General features: G+C 43.6%; 1 protein-coding gene across 1 annotated transcript; it reads left to right on the top strand.

The window, feature by feature from the left end:
- Nucleotides 1-74: 74 nt before the first annotated feature.
- SUPV3L1 (Suv3 like RNA helicase) lies at nt 75-26913 on the top strand. Its single transcript, XM_083364780.1, has 15 exons — nt 75-380; nt 3610-3687; nt 4321-4428; nt 5783-5897; nt 8375-8543; nt 10455-10566; nt 10808-10885; nt 11711-11802; nt 12858-13038; nt 14242-14335; nt 14747-14966; nt 19510-19590; nt 22449-22625; nt 23894-24042; nt 26428-26913. The coding sequence occupies exons 1-15, from the start codon at nt 101-103 to the stop codon at nt 26873-26875; spliced, it is 2382 nt and encodes a 793-aa protein (XP_083220906.1). The 5' UTR covers nt 75-100; the 3' UTR covers nt 26876-26913.

Raw genomic sequence — 26913 nt, forward strand, 5'->3', positions numbered from 1 at the left:
ATTCAGGCGTTTCCAGAGACAGCCTGGGATCCTTGTGTCGCTTAGCCGTGACGCAATAGGCGCGCGCGGCCTGGCACGCGGCGTCCGAAGGGCTGCTTCGATGTCTGTGACCGGTTGCGCGCGGTTGCTTTCTCGGCTCCCCGCCGGCCAGTTCCGCTGCGGATGCCCTCTGGCTCTCCGGAGCCGGGCCGGTGGCCTGAGCCGGACGCCCTCTCGCCCTGCCGGTGCGCGAATCGCTTTCTTCGCTTCCTCCAATGGCGACGAGGACTCCGGCGTCAAAAGCCCGGACACGTCCTTGTTCGTGCCTCTGCAAGTGTCCCCGCAAACCTTCGCCCCGGAGGTCGATGTGGGAGCCGAGCTGACGAGCCCTCTGAATAAGAGTAAGCCGGTGGTGCTGGTGGAGGAGGAGGAAGGCCTGTTTTCCCGCGCTTTGCCTTTGGCTAAGGCAGGGGTAGGCAACCTCGGCTCTTTTAGGACTCGTGGACTTCAACTCCCAGAATTCCTGAGCCAGCAAAGCTGGCTCAGGAATTCTGGGAGTTGAAGTCCACGAGTCCTAAAAGAGCCGAGGTTGCCTACCCCTGACCTAGGCAAACTCAACCAATATATTGCTTTGATCTGTTTGTAAAGGAATCTTTCCATAATACGGCTGGACAAGAACACACTATGGCTGCTATTTTTCTACATGCCTACTGAGAAATACACCTTGTTGAATTCAGTGGGATTTAATCCTGAATTCATCTCGAAAGCACTGGAATGTTTAGAAAACCAGAATTCACAATTATTTGTTTACATACCTGAAGGTGGAATCGGAAGTATCTTTTAGTTAGGGGGTTTCATGGAGGAGCCTTTTAATGGGGAACACCAGCTAATTCAAAGTGAAATTTTGTATAAATAATCTAACGTGGAAATTGACCCCCTACAAACATGATATATAACAAAATGTGTGCTGCTGGCTCAGGAATTCTGGGAGTTGAAGTCCACGAGTCATAAAAGAGCCGTGGTTGCCTACCCCTGGGCTAAGGCACGTCTCGTCTCCAAGGGGTTGCTGGGCAGGTTGTGACCGGGTAATCCGGAAGAGCCGCGCCGGTCATGGGAGGGCTGATGCTGACCCAGGGTCAACCGTCTTTCATCCTGGCTTGCTTGGAGACCTGCTTGGGAAAGGACGGGCTACGGGATGGGCCAGCCGGGTGGCAGGGGAAGGGCTTCAGGGGCTCTTCCCTGATGAACTTGCTCCGCAGAGCTCGTCTGAGAAAAAAACAACAACACCAGGGCTTACCTGAGCAGTGCTTGAAAGCAGGTCGCTAAGCGAGGACAACTTGAACATGAGCTTGGTAATGCTCAGGTAACGATGATGATAACTTTACTGTCACTTTGTATGTACACCAATCGGCATACATCAAAATGGAATTTTGTTGCATACAGCTCTCAAAGGGTACACCACCTTCGATATATACTCCTTGTTCGGGGCCCGCTCAAATTTCACATTGTCCATTTTAGTCTCTAGGGAGTGAACGATGGCAAACAGGACAGATGGAAATGGGGCTCCATGTGGATTAGCCCTCAAGTTAGCTTGTATTCTGACAACCTCGCCTTCTTTCCTTTTTCTGATCCTGACTCTTCCACCCTTTCCTTAAAGAGGCCTTGCTACTTTTCGCCCCTGGAGCACGCTGCTGCCGCCGCCACCAACTCCTCCAAAAGCCTCTCTCTCTTCCTCTGGGCCTGCCGACAGCCTCATCCAGTTCCTTCGCTCCATAAGCTCCAGGTCCTCTCCTCCTCTGCCTCTTCTGGAAACAGCCCTGATTTGCAGTAGAATCCATCACTGGGCCAGCAGTCAGATCTTGCTGATGGTAGAACAAATGCGGTGGCTCAGTGGGTTAAGATGCCGAGCTTGTCAATCAGAATGTCCGCAGCTTGGCGGATCGAATCCCAAGTGCCGCGTAACAGAGTGAGCGCCTGTTACTCGTCCCAGCTTCTGCCAACCTAGCAGTTCGAAAGCACGTAAAAATACAAGTAGAAAAATAGGGACCACTACGGTGGGGAAGGTAACAGCGTTCCGTGCGCCTTTGGCGTCTAGTCATGCCGGCCACATGACCACGGAGACGTCCTCGGACAAGCGCTGGTTCTTCGGCTTTGAAACGGAGATGAGCACTGGCCCCTAGAGTCGGAAACGACTAGCACGCATGTGCGGGGGAACTTTTACCTTTACCTAATGCTTAAAGAAGGACGTGTAGTGCTTTGGATCCAAAGGGTAAAAAGGGAGTTTCAGAACAAGTATGGGCACTCGTGTCGTGTGCCAGAGATGCCTCCTTAAAGAATTTGCATCTTTTTCTGAGTTTATCTCCTAACCGTGCAATCCTAGGAAAAGAGGTTCTTGCAGACAGCTTTATAAAAACCTTAATAAGAACACATCTGGAATACTGCATCCAGTTTTGGTCAACACATTACAAAAAAGATGTTGAGACTTTGGGGGCGGGAGGGCGGGCGAAGTGCAAGGAAGAGCAACTAAGATGATTAAAGGCCTGGAGAGAAAAACATGTGAAGGACGGTTGCAGGATTTAGGTACGGCCAGTCTAGACAGAAGGAGGACTGGGGGAGGGGGGGGACATGGTAGTAGTATTCCAGTATTTGAGAGGCTGCCACGAGGAGGAGGGGGTTAATTTATTTTCCAAAGCACCAGAAGATAAGACAAACAAACATTGGATGGGAACTAATCAAGGAGAGAAGCAACCTGGAATTAAAGAGAAATTTCCTAACAGTGAGGACAATTAACTAGTGGAACAGCTTGCCTTCAGAAGTTACGGATGCTTCATCACTGGAGGTTTTTAAGAGACTGGACAGCCACTTGTCTGAAATTATATAGGGTCTCCTGCTTGAGCAGGGGTCTGTACTAGAAGACCTCCAAGGTCCCTACCACCGCTCTATTCTATTCTATTTTATAAGCTATTCAGACAGAATGTGATAGAGTGGGTTATAAGGCATGCTTTCAACATTTGCTCAATTTAAATACCTATTTTCCTGGGAAAATGAAGCTATTGTGAGAGACCAGAAAAGACAAAGCTTCTTTAAAAGATGCTGATGGGTTTGATGTACATGGCTTTGCCTTTTCCAAGCACCTTTTCTGCTTCGGATCCAAAATGCTGCATATCTCTTATTAAGTTTGAAGAAAGATTCCTAACTCTCAAGTGTGGATTTGTAACGAGAGGATTTGCATATTATAGCTTAATCATGAAAGAGTTTAGTCATTCCTACCATTTCTCAGTATAGGTCAGCGTGCTACCAATATAATGCAATGTAGTATTTTTGCAACAAGAGAGAAAAACATTGATACTGGTTTCCCTAGTATTTAGTTTTAAATGACGACCCCGTTATCCTTGGTGCCCAAGAACAGAAAGTTACTTGCTAGAGTCTGTCTGTAGTTTCTTGGAAGAGGAGGCAGCAGAAATGACAAATTTATTTCAGGAATGAATTCACCTAGAACTGAGGCAGTGTTCGTGCGACGGCTGCTTCCTTCCAAAGCTTTCTCATACTTCAGAATTATTGAGGAAAAGGCTTTCCATGTATTGTTTCTTGATTCAGTAAGCGTGACACAAACTATATTTTGACTTCTAGATGAAGTATTGAAGACATTAAATAAATTTTGCAAGAGGAGAGAAGTTCAGAAGCTGGCAGCAGAAAATGGACTAGATGGTATGTAACTCTTGGAGATAAATGTTATCGAATCTTTAATCTTTTTTAACATTTTTATTATTGTTGTTAGCCGCCCTGAGTCCTTCGGGAGATAGGGCGGCATATAAGTCCCAAAAATAAATAAATAAATATTTCTTTCAGTTGTTAGAAAACTACATGTTTAGATTTGATCTCGTTTTGGGTATTAAATTCTAAGCTGGGGCAAACATTGTTTCCTTCGACTGGGACCTACTCTTGTTATTCCTTCCTTTTTGAGAACAAAAAGTAATTTGTATCACTGGAATGGGGCTAGTTTGTGTCTCTTCTTTACAAATTGGTTTCATGGAAGCTACATGTTACCCTTCTAAGCAGATCTTTCTTCTAAAGCTGGTCTTTTGTGACCAGCATTACAATATAGTTGAATATTGCTATATAATACAAATAGTAGGTTTAGGTTGTCGGGTTTTTAATATGATTTGAAATGTCTTGGAAGAGAATGTTAGTAACAAAATCCTGTTAAAAACAATTACGCAGTTATTAAGTTTTATTGACGTGTGTTTTAAATATTCTTACTAAGATTGGATTCAGATTTTAGAGATTTCGTATGTTACATGCAGTACCGAACATAGGTTTGTTTGTTTTTTTTCCTTACAGCTCGTCTTTTTCATCAAGTATTTGTAAGTTTTAGGAAGTACATTATAGAGTCTAGTTTTCTGAATCCTGATCTGCACATTATTCTCAATGATATATGCTGTGGTGCAGGTAAGTGGGTCATAGAACCTTCTGCAACTTGATGCTCTTCAGATATATTTTATGGTCTCAGGACGTTTCCCCTTCATAATGGGCAAATTCATCAGGTCACTTAGAGCAGGGCTTTTCAACCTTTTCACCCATTGTACCACTTTTAGGATATGGCAATTTCCAAGTACCACCAGTCGCCTAGCAAGGTGTCAAAAACTGGATGACAAAAAAAGGAAAAAAGTGATGAAGTACAGGGAGTCCTCGACTTACAACAGTTTGCTTAGTGGTTGTTTGAAGTTACAATGGCACTGAAACAAGTGCCCCCGAAGCCACAGCCAATCAAGATGCCTGCCCGGCGGCGCTCTTCCTCCTGTCCGAGGTTTTCATTGTTGTGAGCATTTCTGTTGAGGATTGGCAGCAGGGGTGGGGTGGGGTGGGTGTTTGGTTTTTATTCCCATCTGCTGGGTGGTTGCCGCAGGTTTTGGTCACTTCACATGACCAGGGACACTGACCGTCATAAATATGAATCAGTTGCCAAGCATCTGAATGTAAATCACAAGACCCTGGAGATGCCGCAACATTCCAGCTGATCAGCGCTTCTTCTGGGCTCAAAAGAAGCGCCAGGATCAGTGCTGCTTTCCAGCTGATTGGTGCTTCTTCAGGGCTCAACAGAAGCACCAGGATCAGCACCGAGCTCCAGCTGGAGCCTGGTGCTAATCCTGGCACTTCCACTGAGCCCTGACAGCCCTGCAGCTCCAGCCATCTCTTGCTCAGGCTTGTGCATTGCTGCCACTGGTTCAGCTCATTCCCCTCCCCCGCTACCACTTTTCTAGGATGGTCGCGTACCACCTGCCAGGTGCCAATGTACCACAGTTGGTACCCGTACCACTGGTTGAAAAGCCCTGACTTAGAGGCCCCAGGTCGAATATGACTGATGTTGGGAGATCAAAACATTTCGTAAGCATCCTCTTTTTTAAAAAGGTCTCTTATTTATATAATTGAATAGTAAATATTATTAAGATACACAGCCGTTCATGAATGAATGAAACAAATTTATTATCGTTGGTCAGTGATTAATACAATTGTGTAGCAGAAATTATAGAGTAGAAGAAAAACTAAATGCCAGAGAAGGCTGATTAAACTTCCTTAAACCCTAATGTTTATCTTCTCTTGTTTGTTTTGTTATGTTTAATTTGGAATAGTCATATTTTTGATAGTCATTTGGAGATACTCTCCAGTTAATTTTCAGAGGTGTGAAAAATTGTATACAGGCAGAAATTGTGTAGCAAACTACCAGTAAACTAAAAAGGTCATTCGAATGTGGTGTACTTGTGATTTCTTAACTGCATGTTTTTCCTCTTCTTTTATCCCTCAGGTCACGTTGATGATTTGTTTCCATTTTTCTTGCAACACGCTAAGCAGATCTTTCCTATGCTGGAGTGTATGGATGATCTGCGTAAAATCAGTGATTTAAGATTGCCTCCAAACTGGTTAGATTTTTAAATCACCTATAGCTACTCTGTAATCGTTATCATTTATATTTGTATTGAAACATATCAGATTACTTCTAGTTAATAGGAATGTGTTATGTTACTGGAATTATAAGCTGATTTTTACCTATTTGAAATGTTGGATATTGGACTTGAGATTATGTAACTTTGTATTAAACAATTATTTATTTTGAAATTTCAATAATATGACTTCTCTAGTGCTGGATATAGCTCATTTTGGAGTAACTTCTGTTCAGTTAAATTCGGTGTACTTGAAATTAATGAGTATAGGATTTTAGTCCATGTCTGGATTTACATGTTGCACTTAACCAGACATAATTGACTTGTGGCTTAGTATATTGTGTATGACCTGTCATTGTTCATCAACACAGTCACTTGGTGCAAAATGCAAATTAATTTATACCTGATGCATACTCTGTTCAGAGTCTTATTTGAAATTATTGCATATATACAGTATATGTTTGGCTATCTTAGCTTCAGTTAAAATTTTGGGACTTGGAAATTTGGACAAGTAAAACTGCCTTCTGGATAGTTTCTTTTGCAATAGTACTTGAGCTTAGTTTTGGTGCAGAAATGCTTTAGTTCAGCTTCCTGTATTGTTAAAACAAATTCTCATAAATAAGACTACATAATTTGTTTACCATTTTTGCACCCAGTTTATTTGATAAATTTTGATAGAAGATATTTTTCACTTAAAATATTTTGAATAGATCAAACAACAGAAAAACATAACCAGTGGCAATAATGAAATTTAACCAAGTTCAGATTCTAAATAATAGCTTACAATCACAAATATCATTTTTTTCCTAAAATGTACTAAAAATAAAGTACTTAGAATACAGGTAATCCTTATGACTACAAATGACCCTAAAATTTCTTTGCTAAGCAAGACAGTTGTTAAATGAATTTTGCCCCATTTTATGACCTTTCTTGCCAGAACTGTTAAGTGAATCATTGCAGTTGTTAAATTAGTAAGACAGTAGTTACAGTAGTGGCCAAAATTATGGAAACCTTTTAGGAAAAATGTACAGTAGAAATGCCACCTTTGGTTAAGTTTCCACCAACTTTTCTTCTAATTTCTTTATAACTGTAGCCTTGTTCGCTTAATAATACTATTTTACATTGCTTTCTGGACAACCAGTCAACTCTTTGCACCATTATCTTAATTTTATTACATTTTACAAGCTCACTAAATGAAAGGAAAGAAAACTCCAACCAATTTGATAGCGATCACATAACACTGAAAATTTTCCTCCTCTCAGCTTTAATACATGACATCAATAACTGAATCCTACTGTGATCTGATTGGCTTATTGCCAAAGCAAAATGACACCTGATTGGCTCTCTAAACACTCATGCTCATTGGCTACAATCAGATGAAGGAAAGCTACCTGATATCAACCTAAGCAAGTTGTGCTTCCTTTTTCTGCTTATTTGGCCATAACTTTTCATAGAATACAGATAATTGAACAAACTTTGTTGCATTACATTCTTGGTTAACTTATCTTTCCATTGATATATAATTTTATGGTACTACTCCCCCCAAAAAAGTGGTGTTATTAGCCATCATATCCCAAAAATACACTTTTCCCAAAAGATTTCCATAAGTTTGGCCACTCCTGTAAGTGCATCTGGCTTGCCCATTGACTTGCTCATAAGAAGGTGGGGAAAAGGTGATCACTGACCCTGGAATAGTGCAGCCATCATAAATGCATGAATTCTGATCACAGGACTGTGGGGATGCTGCATTGGTCATAAGTGTGAAAAAGGGTCATAAGTCACTTTTTCCAGTGCCATTGTAACTTTGACCAGTCACTAAATGAATGGTTGTGAGGACTACCTGTAACCAAAGGTGTCTTTATTTATATATGTATATATGGTATTTAAGAAGTCATGTGAAACTTTCAGTAGAGTAAAAATCTCCTTTTTTTGAGGGCAGAGCATGTGCTTAGGAAAGAAATTCAGAAGACACGATGGTAGTGTGTCATCCCCGAAAAAGAAATGCTTGAGATGGAATTTTAACCTTCGGTTTCAAAACAGAAACATAAATTTATTAAATCTTACAAAAACTTAAATCTTTCTAATGTAAACACTCTGGGAAAAATGGCATTGTCAAATGATACCATTTTGGTACTGCATCTTGGCAGTACCACTCTGGGATACTCCAGGGCAACAACAACAACAACAACAAAAGGGTCTGGGGAGGGCCATCCCAGAGGTAAGGAAAGACACAAAAGTGGTATTGAGGAAGAGAACATCCTTGTTTTCTCCTTTATTTCTGTTTCCCCATTCCCTCCCCCCACCCCCACCCCACCCCCGGTTACACCTAGGGGTGACTAATCAAACTTGCTATTAAAAGTCGTCTTCCAAGTGCTACAGAGCTACACATTTAATGATGATTAAGTACCAATTCATATTACTTGATTTATTTTTACATTTCTATTTATGCGTTCTAGGTATCCGGAAGCCAGGGCTGTTGAAAGAAAAATTGTGTTTCATGCTGGCCCTACAAATAGCGGGAAAACCTATCATGCAATCCAGAGATATTTAAAAGCAGAATCCGGAGTGTATTGTGGTCCTTTAAAGCTCTTGGCCCACGAAATCTTCCAAAAGAGTAATGATGCTGTCAGTATGTCATTGAATTTCCATCTGATATTGCCTTTGTTGCAATCATGCTATTTTACATGGAACATTGTTGGTGGTTAAAAAAAAAAGTGTGTTGTCAGTATTTCTCTGGAGTCCAAAAACAGCTTATAAGGTGGAGTGAAAAAACATAAAAAGAGTTTTTAGGGACAGTGGGTGTGTTTTAAGGCTATAGTATTTTTCAAGGGCATTCCTAACTTGCAGTCCGCTAAAGATAACAACAACAACAACAAAAGTGGATTTCAACTAATTGCATTGGCCATTAGAAAGCTTTCACCACTGGAATGGGGAAGAGACAATTGTCAGTGGTTTTCACTCTTTTCTACAATTTACTAATCCTCTCGGAAGTCTGTCCTGGAAGAATCCAAATCTTTCCGGACCATGTTTTCAGAGAAAAAGAGAATTCTTCCACTGCATTCTAATACTAGAAGTCTTCCACTGCAGATTATGTGAATCCATTATATCATGGGACCACAGGTAGAGCGCAGTTAACTCTTTCAGCAGCCATTTACAGTTACAATGAATATACTTGCAAATGGATCGCAAAATTGCAGCCCTCCTGGCACCCATACAGTCACATGAACCCAGTCTGGGTACTTGGCAACTGGTTCGCACTTAGGATGTTATGTGATTGCCATTTGTGACTTTCCCTACTGCCTTGCCAGAACAAAGTCAATGGAGAAGCAGGCAAGGAAGGTTGTAAGTCACTCTGGCAAGTCACCTTCCCCTCCCCCTTTGGCCTCACTGCATTCATACCTCACCAGCCATCCACACACCTTCCCCATCCGGTGTTAGCAAACCTCCTGGGACTTGCAAGGAGGCCCTTGCTTAATGACAGCAGTGTTGTTTTGCTAGGCATAATAGGAGCAAATTATGAGAAAGATTGTATATATTTAATTCTACACGTACTAACTGCAGCAAGAATTGTATTTGCCCAACACTGGGGAAATGAAAATTTACCAGCTGAAGAAGTATTAATTAAGAAAATTTTAGAGTGTACAGAAATGGACAGATTGACTTTAAAGATAAAAGAGAAAGAACATGGGATAATTTCTATCAATGGCTAGAAACATGAGTTAGGGAAAGAAATGTGATATTTAACTTTGAATATATATTAGTAAGAAGAAGACTATTGAGCAATTAATTAACATATTGTTTATGATAATTAGGGACGCGGTGGCTCAGTGGGTTAGGACGCTGAGCTTGTCGATCAGAAGGTCGGCAGTTTGGCGGGTCGAATCCTGAGTGCCGCGTAGCAGAGTGAGCGCCTGTTACTCGTCCCAGCTTCTGCCAACCTAGCAGTTCGAAAGCACGTAAAAATGCAAGTAGAAAAATAGGGACCACTACGGTGGGAAGGTAACAGCGTTCCGTGCGCCTTTGGCGTCTAGTCATGCTGGCCACATGACCACGGAGACGTCCTCGGACAAGCGCTGGCTCTTCGGCTTTGAAACGGAGATGAGCACCAGCCCCCAGAGTCGGAAACGACTAGCACGCATGTGCGGGGGAATTTTTACCTTTACCTTTATGATAATTAACTATTAACTATTATTTCTTGTTAAACACATGAACCCAAACGTTATGCTGTTTGCTAAATATTGAGAATATTATTTGGAAAAACCCTAACCCAAATACCGATCCCACCTCATTCCTAACCCTATAAAAACTAATAAAATTTATACCAAAAAAATGATAGCAGTGTTGTCGCTAAGGAAACCAGTAATTTGATGTCACACTCCACAACTGCATCACATAGCGATGAAAATTTCAATCCTAATTACCATTGTTAAGAGAGGATTATCTGTGGTTTTGTTATTGCTTTCAAGTGCTTTGTTGGACTGTATTGTTATATTCTTGAGGGAAATGTTTATTTTGCTTTTTTTTTTAATGTTATAGAATGTACCATGTGACCTGGTTACTGGAGAAGAACGAGTCTGTATTGATCCTGAAGGGAGGGCAGCTGCCCATGTTGCTTGCACTATTGAGATGTGCAGTGTTAATACACCTTGTATGTATGGGGTTTTTTTGAAAAAATATTTAGTTTTGAAGTGCTTGTAATGTTTGTATATAAAATTGTCTGGAAGAGAAAACACAAAATAGTTTTTCAAATGAACAAATGCCCATTTCAAATATTTCATTACGGAAATGCCTCTTACTTCTGTAGTGTGAGTTTATCAATGTTAGTAAACTTTAAAAATCTGAATAGATAAATAAATGACTCTTTTTATTGCATGCTGTTTTTTTTTAAGATGACGTGGCTGTAATTGATGAAATTCAGATGATTAGAGACCCTTCTAGAGGCTGGGCCTGGACACGAGCACTCTTGGGTATGTCTTTGGAGAGATTATTATTATCAAATGGTTTGATCATGATCCATATTGTATTTAATTTACAGCATAGTTTTTCAGAGCAATCTTCCCATGTCTAATGCTCTCCAGATTTCTTCAGAGTACATTGGCCAACACTTTCAGTCATGGAAAAAGGCCACATTCGGGTGCCCCGAACAAGGAGTATATATCGGACCCTTTGAGAGCTGTATGCAACGAAATTTCATTTTGATGTATGCCGATTGGTGTACATTCAAAGTGACAATAAAGTTATCATCATCATCTTAGATATTTGTTCTAAGAAAAGGGTCTTCAAACTAGGCAACTTTTAAGACTTGTGGACTTCAACTCCCAGAGTTCCTCAGCCAGCCAGGGCTGGCTGAGGAATTCTGGGAGTTGAAGTCCACAAGTCTTAAACTTGCCAAGTTTGAAGATCCCTGCTCAAGAACAACACATGGAGTTACTTCTGAGTAGTTTCTTTATTATTGCTTGCCTACAAAGTAGTTTCCTTATTGTTTGCCTACTCTTGCCAGACTAAAGCAATCTGCATAACTATAGACATAACTCTGAACTGCTGGGGAGGGGCCATCTTATCCCTCTTCCTACCTAGCAGACATTCCAAGCTCCGCTGCCTTTTTGCCCTCCTGGGGAAGAGGCCTTCCTCCTGGCACTACATATCACCACAAAATGGCTGGCGGGGGAATTTCAAAATGGCAGTCCACATGTCTTAAAGTTGCTGAGGTTAAGAAACACCACTATAAACAAAGCATGAAAATATGAAAAAGAATTTTTTTTGTAATGTTTGCACATCATTATTTTGTTCAGGACTTTGTGCAAAAGAAATCCATGTTTGTGGTGAAGAGGCTGCTTTAAACTTAGTGACAGAACTCATGTATACTACAGGGGAAGAAGTTGAGGTAGGTGCTCTGTTTCGCTCTCTGTGCGTCCAGGATAAGAAAGGAGGTCCAGTGGGGGGAGCCGCAAGAAAGTGTGTGTGTGTGTGTGTGTGTGTGTGTGTGTGTGTGTGTGTGTGTGTGTGTGTGTCTACCCCCTGGAGTTTGGGAGTTCATTTTAAGACTTTTCCAGTCTTTCTTTCCCCTTTTTCTAAAATATATATTGTACCGTAGTTCTTATGCTATGGTTTTCACGTGATTGCCATCTCAAAATAACGGTAACTATATTTCTGACTTTGAGTAATGGACAGAATACAGTTTTAGGGTTGCAAAAAAGTAGCGCAGGATCTTTCCAACACCTCTGAAACCTCATATTGTCCAATCTAATGTGCAGACGTCTTCCAGTTGCTTTTCCGTAAGAGGTAAAACAGATGAAATCTATTAAAAGTCCCCTCCACCAGTGTTTCATATCCTTGAAGCTAAATTGCTCAGTGATATTTATATACAAATTATACCGTGCCTTTTAGACTCTTTTATGGTCTCTACGTTGTCCGCTCTTCTAGAAATGTAATTTGATGTTGAGGTTACCCCACTCCAAAAAATATATAAAAAAATCTGAATTCTGAAATTCACTTAGATGTGAAACCTACAAAGGGAAATATTGTTCTCAAAGTAGCAGTTTTTATTAATGACTAAAGCAGAAAGCAATGTCTAGTGAATATACAAGTTATTTTTCCCCCAATAAGTGCTGTCTCAATAAGTGCTATCCAGCCACTAAGAAAAGTCATCCACCAAATTGTTCAGTCCGTTTTGTTTCCCATATTTGTTCTCTTTTAATGTAAATAGCTCCAATTGTTGTTGCAAAGGTGTTGCTAGATGGCCTGCTTAGGTTGAGGAGCCTAGCTAGAGTCCTTCACTTTTAGCAATTGTTTTTACAGCCCGTGATCAAGATCAAGCTAAGAGCCTTTGGGGCTCAAAGGTTATCGCCCATTCAGAAACCCTTGACTGTAACCAGCGTCTTTTGTTCAGTATTATTGTATTCTAGTTTATGGCTATAAATAGTATTGTTATGTTTATAGGTGAAAAGATACAAGAGGCTGACTCCCATCAAGGTGCTGAATAGGGCTCTTGAATCTCTGGATAACCTTCGCCCTGGAGACTGCATTGTTTGTTTCAATAAGAACGATATTTATTCAGTGAGTCGACAAATTGAACTCCGGGGCTTGGAATGTGCAGTTATATATGGAAGTCTTCCACCTGGTACATATTCTAAATATTTTGGGTGAATTATATGTGGGAAATACGTCTCGCTGTAATGACGATTGAAAAGTAGAATTATTAGGGTTGACACTTGATTACTAAATTGTTCCAATATTTCTATATCTGATAGATTACTTTAGATGTGTTCTTTGTTTATTTATCTTTGGAATTTTATAGTGTTTACACCCACTATTGATTTTATTTATTTATTTATAGGTAGTTGACATAATATAATATAATAATATGCAACTCAGTGTATTCCTTTTATTTTAGTTCCTTCTTTAAAAAAAAGTTTTCTATTACTGTGGATGAATTCTATTTTCTGAAGGGGTTCGGCATAATTTTCTCTCATGGAGATTTGTATAGATCAGGGGTAGACATCCTTGGCTCTTTTATGACTCGTGGACTTCAACTCCCAGAATTCCTGAGCCAGCCAGGCTGAGGGGAAAGGGAGAGGTTTCCAAGCTGAGCCATGATGGCTCAGGAATTCTGGGAGTTGAAGTCCACGAGTCATAAAAGAGCCACGATTGCCTACCCCTGCTATAGATAGCAGAATGACTCCTTGCAAGATGTAAGGGAGAAACACCAGGAATATACCACTCTTAAGAAATCTTTTATTTCATGCTACTCCAAAATCATAATAGAATTAGAAAATATTCCCAGAGGGCATTTAGTTCAGGTTCCTGTCAGTATAAACATTTTCCTACTGTATATTGGCATGTGGCAACATTTCCTCTGTTTAAAAAGTTATTTAAAAAGTGACTTTCTTTCCTCAGCAGTCCCTTCCACAGCCAAACATCAATTTCTCTTATATTGAAATATTTTTCTTAATTTGAGAAAATTAAGAGATATTTCCGTAGTGGTATGAACTGGCATGAATACCCATTATAAATTCAATAATTTGAAAACATTTTGTTATTAGAAACATGCATTACATAAATGTATTATTTTATGTGTATGACACCACTCCAGAGAGATACTATCTCTGCGAATGCAGAAAGTGTAATCCTAGGATGCATTTTGTAGTCACAAAGCATAGCTGGTCGTATTACAGTTTTGGATGCTGCATTTTTTCCACTAGCTAATTAACGCGTTAGCTTCAGGAGGCCATTTTAAAATAATAAATATTACAAATCTAAGTACAAGTAAGTATTCAGATCCTTTTTGTATTTGGGACATCATCTATTGTTCTGATTGTTTCAGGAACAAAACTTACCCAGGCCAAGAAGTTCAATGATCAGGATGATCCGTGTAAAATCATGGTTGCTACAGACGCAATTGGGATGGGTCTCAATTTGTAAGTACACTAGATAAATTAAAAAATGAACCCAGGGGATTGATAGTGCCAGAAAGAGTGTGGTAGTGGTAAGGCTACTCTTCACCAATTTTGGAGTCCAAGAGTCATGAGATTGATATTGCAAGGTTCTTGGGTCCTCTATATTGCAGATGATCCTGTGGAGCAGGGATCTTCAAACTTGGCCCTTTTATGACTTGTGGACTTCAACTCCCAGAATTCCTTGGCCACTGTAGAGGCTTCTGTTCTGGGCAGAGCTGTCTTACTTCCCTCACAGTCCACTAGCAACTTTTCCCAGTTTACATTTTTGGTTGGTAGTTAAATTAGCTTAGCTAGGATCACGTTTTGAGAATCACTTTGTAATGCAAAATGGATTAATTTGTGTGACTTCGGTGTTCATTACTTTTGTTCTAGGAGCATAAAAAGAATCATTTTCAACTCCCTAATAAAGCCACAGATCAATGAAAAAGGAGAAAAGGAAATTAACACAATCACCACTTCTCAGGCGCTGCAAATTTCAGGCCGAGCTGGCCGATTTAGTTCTGCATTTAAAGAAGGGGAAGTTACTACGATGCATGCAGATGACCTCGTTCTGCTAAAGAAGATTTTGAGTGAGCCTGTGGATTCTATAGAGGTATGTTAATAAAACAGTCTGACCTTGATCTGTTCAGTTTACAGTTGAATCAAACAGAATAAACTGAATATGAAACGCAACAAGGGTTAATCATAGAAGCCCAGGAATTAGTTTCTTCCATAGCCTTCTGCTGCCCTCTAGATGTGCCAGTGCAAACCTTTCATTGCAGGGAAGTTCTACCAGGTCTTACTACCGTGTTTCCCCGAAAGTTAGACTGAGTTAGATAGTAAACCCTAGTTTCATTTTTGGGGTGGGCCTAATAAAAGCCCTGCTCCAAAACTAAGCCCTAGTTTTGGGGTGAGGCATACCCCTAAAATCAAGCTAGGTTGGGGGGGTGAAGCTGCCCCACACGCCCTGCACCCTCTTACCTTACCGGTAGGACCACTACTCCCACACCCTGACACCTGTTGCGCCACTGCTTGACTTCTGCATTGCTTGCCACCACCAGCGGTCAGATGCCATGTGACATATTGTGTCATTGCTGCTCCTTCCGGCAGGATGCCACTTTGGGCCACTTCTGTTGCTTGCGTGATTTGGGCCGCTTCTGTTCCTTGGGCGATTTGAGCTGCTTCTGTTCCTTGGGCAATTTGAGCTGCTTCTGTTGCTCGCGTGATTGGGGCCACTTCTGTTGCTCGCACGATTGGGGCCGCTTCTGTTGCTCATGCAATTGGGGCTCTTCTGTTGTTCGCACGATTGGGGCCTCTTCTGTTGCTCGGGCGATTGGGGCCGCTTCTGTTGCTCGGGCGATTGGGGCCGCTTCTGTTGCTCGGGCGATTGGGGCCGCTTCTGTTGCTCAGGTGATTGGGGCCGCTTCTGTTGCTCGGGCGATTGGGGCCGCTTCTGTTTCTCGTATGATTGGGGCTGCTTCTGTTGCTCGTGCGATTGGGGCCGCTTCTGTTGCTCGTGCGATTGGGGCCGCTTCTGTTGCTCGCGTGATTGGGGCCGCTTCTGTTGCTCGGATGATTGGGGCTCTTCTGTTGTTCGCACGATTGGGGCCTCTTCTGTTACTCGCGCGATTGGGGCCACTTCTGTTGCTCAGGCGATTGGGGCCGCTTCTGTTGCTCGGGCGATTGGGGCCGCTTTTGTTGCTCGGGCGATTGGGGCCGCTTCTGTTGCTCGTGCGATTGGAGCCGCTTCTGTTGCTCGTGCGATTGGGGCCGCTTCTGTTGCTCGTGCGATTGGGGCCGCTTCTGTTGCTCGCGTGATTGGGGCCGCTTCTGTTGCTCATGCAATTGGGCCTCTTCTGTTGCTCGGACGATTGGGGCCGCTTCTGTTGCTCATGCAATTGGGCCTCTTCTGTTACTCAGGCGATTGGGGCCGCTTCTGTTGCTCGGGCGATTGGGGCCGCTTTTGTTGCTCGTGCGATTGGGGCCGCTTCTGTTGCTCGGACGATTGGGGCTGCTTCTGTTGCTCGGGCGATTGGGGCCGCTTCTGTTGCTCGCGTGATTGGGGCCGCTTCTGTTGCTCATGCAATTGGGCCTCTTCTGTTGCTTGGACGATTGGGGCCGCTTCTGTTGCTCGTGCGATTGGGGCCGCTTCTGTTGCTCACGCAATTGGGGCCGCTTCTGTTGCTCACGCGATTGGGGCCGCTCCTGTTGCTCGCGCGATTGGGGCCGCTTCTGTTGCTCGGGCGATTGGGGCCGCTTCTGTTGCTCATGCGATTGGAGCCGCTTCTGTTGCTCGTGCGATTGGGGCCGCTTCTGTTGCTCACGCGATTGGGGCCGCTTCTGTTGCTCACGCGATTGGGGCCGCTTCTGTTGCTCGGGCGATTGGGGCCGCTTCTGTTGCTCGGGCGATTGGGGCCGCTTCTGTTGCTCGGGCGATTGGGGCCGCTTCTGTTGCTCGGGCGATTGGGGCCGCTTCTGTTGCTCGGGCGATTGGGGCCGCTTCTGTTGCTCGGGCAATTGGGGCCGCTTCTGTTGCTCGGGCGATTGGGGCCGCTTCTGTTGCTCGGGCGATTGGGGCCGCTTCTGTTTCTCGTACGATTGGGGCTGCTTCTGTTGCTCGTGCGATTGGGGCCGCTTCTGTTGCTCGTGCGATTGGGGCCGCTTCTGTTGCTCGCGTGATTGGGGCCGCTTCTGTTGCTCGGATGATTGGGGCTCTTCTGTTGTTCGCACGATTGGGGCCTCTTCTGTTACTCGCGCGATTGGGGCCGCTTCTGTTGCTCAGGCGATTGGGGCCGCTTCTGTTGCTCGGGCGATTGGGGCCGCTTTTGTTGCTCGGGCGATTGGGGCCGCTTCTGTTGCTCGTGCGATTGGGGCCGCTTCTGTTGCTCGTGCGATTGGGGCCGCTTCTGTTGCTCGCGTGATTGGGGCCGCTTCTGTTGCTCATGCAATTGGGCCTCTTCTGTTGCTCGGACAATTGGGGCCGCTTCTGTTGCTCATGCAATTGGGCCTCTTCTGTTGCTCAGGCGATTGGGGCCGCTTCTGTTGCTCGCATGATTGGGGCCGCTTCTGTTGCTCATGCAATTGGGCCTCTTCTGTTGCTTGGACGATTGGGGCCGCTTCTGTTGCTCGGGCGATTGGGGCCGCTTCTGTTGCTCACGCGATTGGGGCCGCTTCTGTTGCTCACGCGATTGGGGCCGCTTCTGTTGCTCGCGCGATTGGGGCCGCTTCTGTTGCTCGGGCGATTGGGGCCGCTTCTGTTGCTCGTGCGATTGGAGCCGCTTCTGTTGCTCATGCGATTGGGGCCGCTTCTGTTGCTCACGCGATTGGGGCCGCTTCTGTTGCTCACGCGATTGGGGCCGCTTCTGTTGCTCGGGCGATTTAGGCCGCTTCTGTTGCTCATGTGATTTGGGCTGCTTCTGCTGTTCGCGCGATGAGCCGCGACCCAAATCACATGAGCAACAGAAGTAGCCCAAAGCGCTGTGCAAGCAGCAGCAACAGTGTAATACGCCACATGGTGTCTAGCTGCAGGTGGCAGCAAGCGGCTGCAGAGGTCAAGCAGCGGCGCAACAGGTGTCAGTGCTATGGGAGGCCTGGCTGCAGTGGTCCTAAGGTAAGGCCTTCTCCAAAATTAAGACCTAGTGCCTCATTTGGAGAAAAAAAAATTTTTCAGGGAAACACGGTATTTATCCATCTAACCTAGAATTGTCTACTCTGACCTTTGGCCTTGGGCTTTTCTGTTGACACTGTTAACAGACAGTGCCAGAGTTGCACCTTGGAATTTTTTACAGGTAGTCCTCCACTTATGACTGCAATGAAAACTGGAATTTCAGCCTTGTCACAGTTGTAAGTTAAGGCACCATATGATGGGACTTGATTTTACTACTGTTTTCTGATAGTCACAAAGTAAGTCACTATAGTCATAAAGCGAATTGTGTTATTAAGCAAATCATGTGATGGTTAAGCAAATCCAAATGGGTGTGTTTGGGGGGGGTTTGCTAGAAACTACAAAAAGTGTCACAAATCACAATCACCGACTGGGACATTGCAACTGGTCATAAATGCAGGCCAGTTGCCAAGTACCTGAAATGCAGTCGAGGGTGGGGTGGGGTGTGGGGCAGCAGTTGTAACTTCAAGGAAGGGTTGTAAGTAGTTTTTTAAAGTCCTGGCTGGCTGAGGAATTCTGGGAGTTGAAGTCCACAAGTCTTAACGTTGCCAAGTTTGAAGACCCCTGCTCAAGGCAACTTGTTGAGACAAAATGATGTGAACTGGAATGCAAAACTTGCAGAGGAAGTGGGGAAGCTTCCATCAGCAGAAGACGTTGGAAGGGAGGACATTTCTGCTTGTGGAAATTATGGCTGCTTTTTATACAGAGGTGTGAAGAGCATTTGAAAGCTGCGTCCCAAGCAGACAGGAGCAGGCAGCAGAGGTCTCCTTCAGATCTTTAAAGTAGCCACGTAATTTGTAATCCTTGCCAATCCCTGCAGGTGTGGCATGGGATTTGGCCAAAAAAGGCAAGATGGCAGCCAGACTGATATTTATTTGTTTGTTTGTTTGTTTCGATTTATATACCGCCCTTTTCCCAAAGGACTCAGGGCGGTTTACAGGGCAAATTAAAACAGTGCAATGTACAAATTAAAATAAAATTAAATTAATAGCCCCAAAACAGTTTAAAATTTTAAATTTAAAACCTTAAAAGCCCTCAGTCCAGGCCGGCTAAGTCAAATAGCCAAGTTTTTAGGTCCCGGCGAAACGAGCGAAGGTCGGGGGCAATCCGGAGTTCCACATAATAGAATAGAATAGAATAGAATAGAATAGAATAGAATAGAATAGAATAGAATAGAATAGAATAGAATAGAATAGAATAGAATAGAATAGAATAGAATAGAATAGAATAGAATAGAGGAAGAGAAGAGAAGAAGAGGAGAGAGAATAGAGAATGGAATATGAAATTTGGTATGGAATGAAATGATGGAAGCTCTGCTTGTTTTGTATGTGTGTGTGTGTGTGTGCGCGCGCGCACGGGTGGGCGCAGTAGTTGCCATTTTAATGCAACAAATACTAAAAGCTTTAAATTGTGGAAAAATGACTCTTTCTTTCTTTCTTTCTATCTTTATTTCTTTCTTTCTTTCTTTCTTTTTTTCTTTCCCCCTCTCCAGGCTGCTGGCTTGCACCCCACAGCTGAGCAGATCGAGATGTTTGCGTATCACCTTCCTGGAGCCACTCTGTCAAATCTCATTGTAAGAATGGAAAAGCCTCTTAGCTTTACCTTTACAGCAGGCAGCTGTTTGAATGCTGCTTTAGATAAGCTAGGATGTGCTGGGCGTTTTAGGCTCATGTAATTTTAAATCCATGCAATCTTCACAAAAAGGGTACCATATTTATGTTAGTTTGGGCAACTTGAGAGCAAAGCTTAAAGTTGTAAGAGCTTTTTGGAGTCTTGAAAGCTGCAGCAGGGAAAGTGTTGCTGGAGAGTGTTCCTTCCTTTTGTGTAACTCATTATTCATTCATGGGACTGTGTTACACAACTGAAAGCCAGCAGCACAGATTATCTGTGGATGTATGTCAGGAATGGTCCCTCCTTAGGCCATACACAATCCTACCAGCCTATGCATATGGTCTCCTGAAGTCTCCTAAATCATTTTTCTTGCCTTTTTAAAAATTATATGCAATAACATTTTGATAGGCTGTGTCTGCCCTGAATTTATTTTTATATAGAACAACATTTTTCTTCTTCTTCTGGATTATATTCCAGAGGTGAGTTTGGAAGATACATGGTATGTGTGTTCAGATTGCAGCTCTCTGGCCCAATTGAACTCTATTTTTGGCAGCTGGGAATTTTTTATTTCCATAACAGTATAATAACCAGTTTAAAAAACCACAGATTTACAGAGATGTACAAAAACATCTCTAATAAAAGCAGGAAAATCATCGTTTCCAAATCCAGAGTAAAGTGCACCAAGATTTCATTGCCAAAAAAGCAGAAGCCATAAAGGCTAAGGGTGTGATTTGTATGTGTCTTTTTCATTCATACCTTGTTGGCCTTTCAGAAGATCTTAAAAACTCAGGTGCTCCTTCAGGGCCAGGATGTTAATAGAGCCCAACCTGAATGTTTTTGCTCTGCCTTGACTAAGGAGTATTTGTACCTGGTCTTTTATTGGAGGTTTCCCCCCCCCCTATCTTTACATACGGTATGTATATTACCAATAAAGGAGAATATGTGTAGCTCAGGGTTGAAATGAGGGGTCCTTGGTGCTCTCTGAGCTTGCTTCTTTTCCTGCAGATGTTTCATTACCCAAACTAGGTAACATCATCAGTGCTAGTAAGAAGTGCAGCTTGTATGTATATTTTTGTTTGTATGCCTTTGTTAAGCATCTAGATCAGGGGTAGGCAACCTCGGCTCTTTGATGACTCATGGACTTCAACTCCCAGAATTCCTGAGTCAGCTGACTCAGGAATTCTGGGAGTTGAAGTCCATGAGTCATCAAAGAGCCGAGGTTGCCTACCGCTGATCCAGATAGTGAGGCACATAAGTTTGCAGAATAAAAATATAAATTCTTACATGCATTCATAAACAGGCACATATCAAAACTGAAACCTTTATTTGACACGAGAGCCAGTTTGGTGCAGTGGTTAAGGCACCAGATTAGAAACTGAGAAACCCTGAGTTTTAGTCCTACCTAAGATGCCGCATAGCAGAGTGAGCGCCTGTTAAGTGTCCCAGCTTCTGCCAACCTAGCAGTTCGAAAGCACGTAAAAATGCAAGTAGAAAAATAGGGACCACTACGGTGGGAAGGTAACAGCGTTCCGTGCGCCTTTGGCGTCTAGTCATGCTGGCCACATGACCACGGAGACGTCCTCGGACAAACGCTGGCTCTTCGGCTTTGAAACGGAGATGAGCACCGGCCCCTAGAGTCGGAAACGACTAGCACGCATGTGCGTGGAAACCTTTACCTTAAGATGGTTGGGTGACTTTGGACTGATCAGTTTCTCTCATCCCTAGGAAGCGGACAATGGCAAACCACTTCTAAAAAAGTTGCCAGGGAAACTGCAGGGACTGGTTCCAGGCAGTTGCCAGCAGTCAACACTGACTTGAAGACAGTAACACCCTCCCACCCCACCCCCAAATTTGGACAGGAATCTTCTCTTACTGTGGTCAAAGTTACATTTTTCCCCAGAGGCTTAACTCCTTTCATTTTAAGTGATGGTTTTCTTTCATCTAGAGCTGGGTCACCAATTGGGTCTTCATTGCATCTGTTGGACTTTCATTCACCTTTCTTTCCAGGCTGGCTAGATATCTTAAGCCAAACAGGGCTTTCCACATTAAGAAACCCCTAACGCTGGCAAGATGTAATGCCTTCCTGTGGGAAATTGTGGGGGGTTTCCATTTGAACCCGGGGTTGCCCCTGTAGGGAGGCAATTCCTGATACATTAACCCACGTTTTGCCATATTGCTCTCATGAGGAAAATGCCTGGTTGGATTTCCAGGCCCCCTGAATTCATTTTATTTGAGCTTGTTAACCATCAGTAGGAAATGTGATAATTATTAGATTTTTTTACCGTAGTTTTACTTGTGGTCTCACAATGTTGCTTTCTGTTTTGGGGAGATGAGTTTGGGAATGGGTGGATTGGTTGGTTGTTTATTGACCTGATCTATAAAGGTCAGGGCAATAAAATAGTCACTTTGCTTCTCCACGTACATCAGTGTCCTATGCTGCTTTCCTTGTCACTTGTCAACAGACTGTTCATTCCTTCTCATGAGCAATAAATCTAAGTTAAGTTTAGCCTGCCCGCAGTAGCTAACTATATGGAATCTTTGCATTCTGGCTCTGGAATTACATACATTCTAAAGATCTCACCTTTTCATCCACCATAAAATACATCTTTCTACAGGAAAAACTTGTGGAGGAAAGAGAACCCTAAAGGGTGTACAGGAAGGGTCAGATCATAAGACACTGACCAAGAGAACTGGGTTGCTGATAATTTTGTGAAGGAGATGGAAAAGAAAGAGAGAGGTTCAAATTTACCGGTCTGTGAATGTTTGAAAGCTTTTAACAGAGCTGGGATTTTGTTTAATTAAATGGTTTTTTTTTAATAGGATATTTTTGTGAGCCTCTCTCAAGTTGATGGACTCTACTTTGTCTGCAATATTGATAACTTCAAATTTTTAGCCAAAATGATTCAACACATTCCACTCCATTTGAGAGCAAGATACGTGTTTTGCACAGCTCCCATTAATCAAAAGGAACCTTTTGTCTGCACCTCACTCTTAAAGGTAACTTAATAATAATAATAATAATAATAATAATAATAATAATAATAATAATAATAACAACAACAACAATAACAATAATATAAAGTTGGAAGGGACCTTGGAGGTCATCTAGTCCAACCCCCTGCTCAGGCAGGAAACCCTATACTATTTCAGGCAAATGGCTGTCCAGTCTCTTCTTAAAAACCTCCAGTGTTGGAGCATTCACCACCTCTGTAGGCAAGCCTTTCCACTGGTTAATTGTTCTAACTGTCAGGAAGTTTCTCCTTAGTTCCAGGTTGCTTCTCTCCTTGACTAGTTTTCATCCGTTGCTTCTTGTCCTGCTTTCAGGTGCTTTGGAGAATAGCTTGACTTGCATCTTTTTGTAATATTTTTAGTTTTTTAGCATATTTCCTGGAGGAGTCTTTCTAAGCTCCCAGTATGCCCAAACAGTAGATGTGCTTCTATTATAGGTATGTGTGTGTTTTGTTGTAGTGGATCAACAACTTCCTAATGTTATTTACCAGCTTAAATAAATCTTTCCAAAATGTTTTTTTTTTCCCCGCTTCAATTTCCTGAGCAGCAACTGCAAAATTTCTTTGGTCAGGGACAACTTTTGCAGATTTCATTTGAACCATAGAAATTGAGTAATGAACAGCTTGCACTGTCTCTGATTTTATGTTTATAGATTTGAATAAGAATAGAATGCAACCCAGCATCATTTGCTGATTCACATATTCGCATAATATGTGCGTGAGATCAAATGCTGTTTTTGCACCATTGGCGAAAGACATTACTGGATGGTCATATGACCCAGTTTAGTTTCTCAGAAATTGAATGTTGGCTAAGACAATCCTAGACACTATAATAACTGAAAGACCATCTACAACACTGCTAATGAGGATTAGCAGATTAGATATCTGATTTGATCTCTCAGCTGACATTTTGAGCAAAGTTTCTGTTCCCTGAAGCACAACATATTGTCAGAAGCTGTCTAGAAAAGCAAGGCAGAGATTTGTTCCCTGTTATAGAAGCATTGGAACATTCACTTTTTCTTCCAGTGTCTAAAGTGCTAAGAGAAAATTAGTATTTTGCTGATGCTTTGAAAAACCATAAAATGCTTTGCCTCTTATTTGAACTTAATTGCTAAACTTGGTAAAAAGTTAATATTACAAACTACAGGAATTGCTTTCCTGCTTGAGCATGGCTATTGCAAAGACTGTTTGGCAATATGAGGGCGTTACCGTTGTGGAAATATTGTTTGCCTAACCGTCTCTTTTTTTGTGTTCCAGTTTGCACGACAGTTCAGTAGGAATGAACCTGTGATGTTTGATTGGCTCTGCCGGCATATTAACTGGCCCCTGGTCCCACCCAAGAACATCAAGGACCTTGTCCATCTTGAAGCTGTTCATGATGTTCTTGATCTCTATCTCTGGCTGAGGTATTGGGAGGGAATAGTAGTTCTTCCCTATCTTCTTCTTAAGGGGCCAGCTTAAGAAATTGTCCTTTGTTGGGACAATGTGCCCTAATGATACATTTTTCCTGTGATAATGTTTACTTTTACAGTGCTGCGGCGAACTGTTTGTGTGAACATCCATCATTGCCAAAATGTCTGTGACATCTCTCTCTCTCCAGTTCTTGTTCTCCAAGACCCTCATTCTTGAACAAAATAGGCGCTTTTGCCCAGATTTACCTCATCTTTTATACTAGTCCACGGGTCGGCAACCCGCGGCTCCGGAGCCGCATGCGGCTCTTTGAGCCGTCTCCTGCAGCTCCCAGCCGCCCGGTGCGCACGCACCTCTTCGAACGGGCAGTGGTGCGTGCGCACCTCTACAAATGGAGAGTGGCACCGCCCGTTCCGAGAGGTGCGCGCGCACCTTTCTGAAGGGCGGAGGTGCGCGCGCACCTCTCCAAGCCGCCACCGTCCCGTCCGGAGACCTGCCGCATTTGTCAAACATTGACGAACACGGCAGCTGTGCAAACGGGATGGCGGCGGTTTGGAGAGTGCGCGCACACCTCTCCCAAGCCGCCGTCCGGAGACCTGCCAACGTTTCGGGAGGTTTGGGGAGGTGCGCGCGCACCTCTCGGAATGGGTAGCGGCCCCGCTTCTTGGGAAAGCTGCCGTGGCCCGTCTGCAAAGCTGCCGCTTTCAGCAGCTTTGCAGACGGGCCGCAGCAGCTTTCCCAAGAAGCGGGGCCGCTGCCCGTTCGCGCGGAGGTACGGAGACCTGCTGACGTTTGGGGAGGTGCGCGCGCACCTACGGTCGTTCGGAGAGGTGCACGCGCACCTCTCGGAATGGGTAGCGGCGCCGCTTCTTGCGAAAGCTGCCGCGGCACATTTGCAGGCTGCCGAAAGCGGCAGCTTTGCAGACGGGCCGTCGCGCAACCGGGAACCGGTTCCATCACACATTTAAAAAAAAAGGCAACCGCGCGTGTGCGCATGCGCAAGAAAAACCCGTTTTGCGCATGCGCAAAATGTTTTTTTGCGCATGCGCGTGCATGGACGCACGCACGCGGCTCCCACTTTTATTTATGTGTGATAGAACCAGTTCCCAGTGGCTCTTTTCCTTTTTCGGGTTGCCAACCCCTATACTAGTCTATACCAGGGCTTTTCAAACAGTGGTACAGGTACCACCTGTGGTACATTGGCACCTGGTGAGTGGTACGTGACCTTCCTAGAAAAGAGGTAGCGAGGGAGGGGAATGAGCTGAACCGGTGGTAGCACCGCACAAGCCTGAGTGAGATGGCTGGAGCTGCAGGGCTGTCAGGGCTCAGCGGAAGCGCCAGGATCAGTGCCAGGCTCTAGCTGGAGCTCGGCGGTGATCCTGGCGCTTCTGAGCCCAGAAGAAGCGCCAATCAGCTGGAATGTTGCAGCATCTCCATGTTCTTGTGATTTACATTCAGATGCTTGGCAACTGATTCATATTTATGACGGTCACAGTGTCCCAGGATCATGTGTAGTGACCAAAACCTGCTGCAACCTAAAAACCAAACACCCCACCCCACCCCCACTGCCAGTCCTCAACAAATGTCACAACAATGAAAACCTTGGACGGGCAGGCAGGTGACTTGCTCAGCTGTGGCTTGGGGAGCACTTTTTTCAGTGCCATTGTAACTTCAAACAGCGACTAAGCAAACTGTTTTAAGTCGAGGACTACCTGTACTTCATCACTTTTCTTTTCTTTTCTTTTTCTTTTTTTTTTTTTTTTTGGTCCTCAAGTTTTTGACGCCTTGCTAGGTGACTGGTGTTACTCGGATGTTGCCATATCTTAAAAGTGGTACAATTGGTGAAAAGGTTGAAAAGCCCTGGTCTATACAATAGCAACCACACTTGGGAGCGGGTCATTAAGCAAAATAGTCAATAAGTGAAACTGACTGGTTCTGGTCATACTTCAGCTTTCCTCTGCTTTACAGACCTGTGAAGGTTGCAAATACAAGGACTTGTCATAAAATTACTTTTCCTTCACCGTTGTAATTGCAAACGGTCACTGGATGAGTCAGTTGTTAAGTGAGGACCACCCATACAATATTTAAATCATCAAGCTTTTTGATGTAATTGTCAAACAAAATATTGAACGTCACAACCCTCTTGTTGTAAACCTTTGAGAGGAAAAATGCCGTGGTTTGCATTAATGAGCTACGGACGGACCCATGATTTGCCTCACATTTTTGTCTCCTTGGGAGATTGGTGAATAAGAGTCAGTACTAAATTCTGTCAAACAAGGCCCTCAAATAAAGGATTTGTAGACCCATAGAGAATTGATTTGCTTTTCCAAGAATTCCCATTCACAAATTGACTGTTTTTTGTTTTTTTGTTTTAAATACAGTTACCGGTTTATGGACATGTTCCCAGATGCTGGTCACGTGAGGGCGATTCAGAAGAAACTGGATGACATCATACAAATTGGAGTGTTGAATATTACCAGACTGATTAAGGCTTCCCAAGTCACTTCGGAGGCAATGGGTATTCCCGCCGAGAGCCTTAGGACTGACGATAGGCTCCCGCATGCAGAGGTGACAGAGATTTCCACGAACAAAGGGATGGCCCACGGGCCCCGCAGAGCAAAAGGACCTAAAGCCAGGAGCTTACAGCCTGCGCACATGCAGCTTGGCACCCGGGGCCCGATGAAGGGTCCTCTGGCTGAAAGATTAATACAGCAAGGGCTCCTCAGCAAGGAAGTGCTGAAACAATTGGAGAAGGAATGGCTGGCTCAACAGGATTCTCCTCACGATGTTAGTGAAAACAGGAGCTCAGCCAAAGAAAAAAAGAAATGAAGCGATGCCTCTGCTTAAATAAAACTAGTTTCTTAAAA

The sequence above is a fragment of the Vipera ursinii genome (assembly GCF_947247035.1).
Source record: "Vipera ursinii genome assembly, chromosome: 5".
Taxonomy (NCBI): Eukaryota; Metazoa; Chordata; class Lepidosauria; order Squamata; family Viperidae; genus Vipera; species Vipera ursinii.

Bases quoted from the DNA above. Each gene is read 5' to 3' on its own strand.
- SUPV3L1 (XM_083364780.1), top strand. From the start codon at position 101: ATGTCTGTGACCGGTTGCGCGCGGTTGCTTTCTCGGCTCCCCGCCGGC. The intron at 11,803-12,857 runs GTAGGTGCTCTG...TTATGTTTATAG, and splicing joins CTACAGGGGAAGAAGTTGAG to GTGAAAAGATACAAGAGGCT. The intron at 14,967-19,509 runs GTATGTTAATAA...CCCCCTCTCCAG, and splicing joins AGCCTGTGGATTCTATAGAG to GCTGCTGGCTTGCACCCCAC.